At 41.5% G+C, this 4,785-nt stretch overlaps 1 protein-coding gene across 1 annotated transcript in view; it reads left to right on the top strand.

Annotated features, from left to right (window-relative positions):
* The window catches only part of LYPD6 (LY6/PLAUR domain containing 6), a 23,577-nt gene that overhangs the window by 9,039 nt on the left and 9,753 nt on the right, over positions 1 to 4,785 (top strand). Inside the window, exon 2 of the mRNA XM_004674666.2 lies at positions 396 to 494. Within this exon, the coding sequence (XP_004674723.1) occupies positions 396 to 494 (99 nt within the window). The remainder of the gene's footprint in view (positions 1 to 395; positions 495 to 4,785) is intronic.

Below are 4,785 nucleotides of genomic sequence, written 5' to 3'. Positions count from 1 at the left end.
GCTGTGCCACCAGGGAGGGCCCAGGGTTTTTTTGTTTGTTTGTTTAATTGTTCATTTTTATTGCTGCCTAGTATTCCACAGTATGGCTGTACCAATTTTTCTGACCATTCACCCATTGAAGGAAGTCTCTGTTGTGTCCAGCTTTTTGGCTAGTACGAAAAATTGTGAAGCCAGAACTTGTGTGCAAGTTTCTGTGTGAATATAGTTTCCACTTCTCAGAATAAAGGCCCGAGAGTGCAAATGCTGAATCATATGGTAGTTACATATTTAGTTTTTTGAGAAACTGTCAGGCAGTTTTGAGAGCTCTTTACAAAAAAAATTAAAATATCTAACTTGCTGATGCACCTTCTGTTCAGTTTAAAAAATTAATCTTTCCTTTTGATCCTTTTTTATAGCCACACCCTATCCTGGTGGATTTAAATGTTTCACCTGCGAGAAGGCAGCAGACAATTATGAATGCAACCGATGGGCTCCCGATGTCTACTGTCCTCGAGGTAAGGTCTCAGTAAGCTGACTGGGGTCCTCAACTGTCTGTGAGTTAACAGCTCTGTTGACTTTGATGCATGGGGACAAAGGGGCATATTTGCCACCTCAATGACCACTTTTGTCTAAGGCTGTTAATAGATCATTTATACCACATCAATAACTTATCCTCAAAGACTCTCAGAAACATGGACTGATTCATATGATGACGCCCTTTCTCATGAAGCATCATTGAAGGGCCAAGAGAGGTAAGTTCTCATCCCCAAACCCAGCCAACAGCAGTCCCAGATGTGAACAACCAGCCTTTTTGCTACTCTTTGAAGCCAAAGTCACTGCATAGTAACTTCCTCTATGTAAAGTATGAGTCAATGTTCATATAAAGATTCCATTTATTACATATCTTGCCAGAGGCTTCAATCCTGACTGCATGAAAGCTAGACTTCGAAATGTCAACTTTGCACAAATAAAAACTGAGCTTTTAAAATTATTCAGTTCTCTCTGAAGGATGAGATGAAAATCCAGTCACAGCATAAAATTTTGACCCCAAAGTCCATTTCAAAATGAAAAAGATAATTCATATTCATATAACTTTCATCCTGTTGACTCAAAAGTTTATATTTAGTCATGAAGTCACTGATGATTGGCTGTTTGATATTTGGAAGAAAGTCGATTCACTTGATGGGGAGATGATGAAGACAGGACATTTTATTCACAAATATTTGAGTAGTTCAACAGGCTTTACTGCTGATCTAATCCAGTTGTTAAAATGGCTGAACTTGCCAACACCAGATCTATTATTTTCAACATAATGCAGGAGCTCTCATACTCACAGTGAAAGGCACTCTTTCTCATGAAAGATCAGGAGATCGACGGAACTGCAATGAAGAGACAGTTGTCAGCAACCTATGCCAGTACTACTTAGCCCACAAGTCTGCCTTGCCTGCCCCAGAATGTGGATGTCTTCAAAATCACTGAAATCTGTAGACCAATTCTCAAATTTTATTGTGATCATCATTCCTTGGAGGGTTTATTAACACATGATTTACTCCATTCCCTCATTCTGAGTCTCTGGTCCATTTGGCTTGAGGTGAGACCTGAGACTTCATTGCCCAGGTGACACAGGTGCAGCTTATTTGGAGATCACACATTAAGGAGCCCAGTCTACTGAGCAGCATCTCTGAGAGGGGGCCCTGCATAGATGTGCTTTAATATTCCTAGTGATTCTAATCAACTGTGAGCAGCACGCCTCTCCCACTCTAGAAAATGAAATGTAGTGTTGTCATTTCTAGATTCCTCTTGTTATCTTTGGGGTGGAGATGCTAATAGGGCCTATAAGATCACAGAGAAGAGAAAAAATGTGGAGCTGCTGTAGAATGGCTTCCCATATTGAGATTCTCAGCCATTCAGGTGACGGCTGGTAAGACTGCCACATTGCTGCAGTCATGTGCTCACTTCTGAATGAGCCGGTGTTATCTAACATTATCACTGCAGATGTCCCATCTGCAGTGGACCTGGTGAAACTGCTTCTCTCTGTGGCACATTGAAATCGCAGGTAGACTTCAAAACAGTGATGCCTGGGTCTTTTCCCAGAGATTCCTATTTAAACGGTATGGGGTATAGCTGAGTGTAAGGATTTCCAGATGCCCTCAGGAGTTCTAATGTGCAGCAAAATTTGAGAAGCACTGTAAACTGACTCTGGACAAGAATAGGATGATTTGCTTATATAGCCAGTGACCTTTGGATTGCTTCCTGCTAGGACAAACCTGGCAGATTCACGTTTGAGACTTTGCCGTGGTCGGCGGGTCATACTGCAAACGATCTGCTTCTGTTGGTGTGGAGCTGACAGAGATAATGCAGAGGCAGAGACTGTGAACTGGTGTTCCCAGATGCCAGGTCTTGTTTCCTAGCTGTTCAGTCTAAGCTTGAGAGTATACAAATATGTCTCTGCCACCAAGGAAAAACATGTGACCCAAGCACTCTGCTAGAATTCCTCTCAGGGTAAGAGGAAGTTCTATTTGGACGCACTCTTTGAGGATAAAATGTATCCTTCCAAAGTATAGGTGCCAAAGTATCACAGGTCTTCACACAACTGCTTCTCCCTTTTCTTCCTTCCTACTTTTATTTCTTTGTCCTTAGAGTTTTAGGGTTTGAAGGAAAGGCATGTCCGGAGGTTCATGACACTGAGCTACCGCCAAGCTCAGCAGTGGGGGGTGGGGGGATGGGGGAGGGTGCGGGGATCAGGTGGTAAGAGTTAGGAATCTGGTTTTTCCTTTCAAGGAGCACTCAGGTTTGTCAGGGAGATCAAATCTCAACATCGTAAATGTGGAAAATGGCAGGAAAAAGGCAAGCAAACACTGAGGGAAACAGGGCAATAATGCTATGGAAATCTGAAGGAATAACTGGTATTTGGGGGCCAGCGACAGCTTACAAGTGGGCAACCGTGGGGGTGGGTGGTCAATGAAGGCAGGTCTTCCCTGAAGTCACATAGGGCCAAGGTGGGAATCAGGGTTCTCAGCTGTGCCCAGAGGAGAGGGAGCAACCTCACGAGGCATGGCAACAGGTAATGTGGGAGAAGATCGGACACAGTTATTTTTGTGGGGCCTTGAAGATCGGGAAAGAAATGGGAACTAAACCTGTAACTTGAAAAGAGATGAAGACATTCTTGGCCTCCCTCTTGGGAACTCAGTCCTCTGGGTTTTCTCCAGAGTTTTCTAAAAATGAAAACAATGCTATTATTATTAGATTAAAATAGAAAATTATGTCTAATTACTGACAACTAAACCTAGATTATTTTTTTGGTTTGCTTATTATTACTTTGGAACAGCTATAGGCCTACCCAGAGGCTTAGCAAGAGAGCTTAGTAGCTGTCGGTTTCTGTGACTTTCATGTTTTTGCTTATTTTATGACATGTTGATATAAAAAAAAAGAATTTGTTGACAGTGAAAAAAGTATTTTATATAAGTATTCAATCTTATCTATGGAATAAACCACTCAGGAGATTGCCTGAGTTTCAGGAGTCTTTTAAAGCTCACTCAGTCATACAGATGTCCATAGAGACTTACTGTAGCTTAGTGGCGGAGGCTTGCTTACAGATTCAATAGACTCGTGAATCATCATTTGGTCAACTAGACATCAAGTAAGCTTCATCCTAGCTAGAATTATTCTGATGGAGAATGGTGGCATCTGCCAGGCATCTCTAGCTAACTCCTCTTCCCTATAACTCTTCCTTTCAAAATGTGTATTTTGTAAGTACTTTGTCCTCTTACATAGCTGTGGCCTCTGGCACTTACAGATTCATGACACTGCACTCACTCCATCCCTGGAAATGAGGGTTTAAAATGTTCTCCAAACTCACTCTCTTTGTTTTACTTGTTCAGCTTCCATTTATTTAGTATTTGGTCCCTGAGCACTTTTTCACAATAACTTTGATATCATCCACCACTCATTATAAATATGCGGCATTTTCCTGACTTTGTAAACTATAATAGGACAGGATCTTGAAATCATATCATGTGAGGTACCTGTTGACGGAGCTGGAAAATGGAAAACAAGAGTGTGGTGTATACAGATCCACAGGGCTTATGCCTCTGACTTTTCTCTGAGGCAAGATTAAAATTTCCTAGAGAGAGGGGCTGTATAAATGTTTTAGTAAGAATCTGGCATTAAATGTCAAGTCAAAACATTACAATTTCTAAAATGGCTTGATCTGTGGAGGCCACCGAAGCTACCAAAGATTTTATGTTCTTCTTGATTAGGAAGTGCAAATTGCCTCTCTCTAAGGCAAAAATCTTCATTTGAAATTATTGCTGATAGAAAATCAAACCAAAAGAAATCTTGCAATAGAGTTACACATATCCTTTTGGTTCCAGTTTCTATGCTATTCGTTGTTTTTCCATGAAAGTGAAGAAAAAGCTGGTCATGGCCTTTGATACATGTTCTATTCCTGTTATTTGCTATAAGCAGGAAATATAAATGTGACCATCAGCTTGATGGAAGACAAGCTCATGGTTACAAATTTTCAGAAAAGACTTCTTTACTGTCGACTCTTTTCAAACAGGGTCCAGGTTGAGAGATAGCTTTTGTATTTTCCTTTACCTAAAGCTTCTTTATATCATATCAGTTTTATGTGCAGGGTGTGATGCTTCAGGGTTTCTACCTCTGTGTGTGTGGGTGGGGGGGAGGTCTGTGTTCTAGCCTTAAATCTATCACATCCCTTGCCTTGCATCTTCTCATAGTTTTCTAATAACGCCCCCCCCCCGCCACCCCACCCCCTCCCTGGCCTCCCAGAAGCATCTGCTCTGG

The sequence above is a fragment of the Condylura cristata genome, unplaced genomic scaffold (assembly GCF_000260355.1).
Source record: "Condylura cristata isolate star-nosed mole 26May11 unplaced genomic scaffold, ConCri1.0 scaffold00002, whole genome shotgun sequence".
Lineage (NCBI taxonomy): Eukaryota > Metazoa > Chordata > Mammalia > Eulipotyphla > Talpidae > Condylura > Condylura cristata.
The sequence above is the reverse complement of the archived record's forward strand: the minus strand, read 5'-3'. Positions and strand labels throughout refer to the sequence as shown.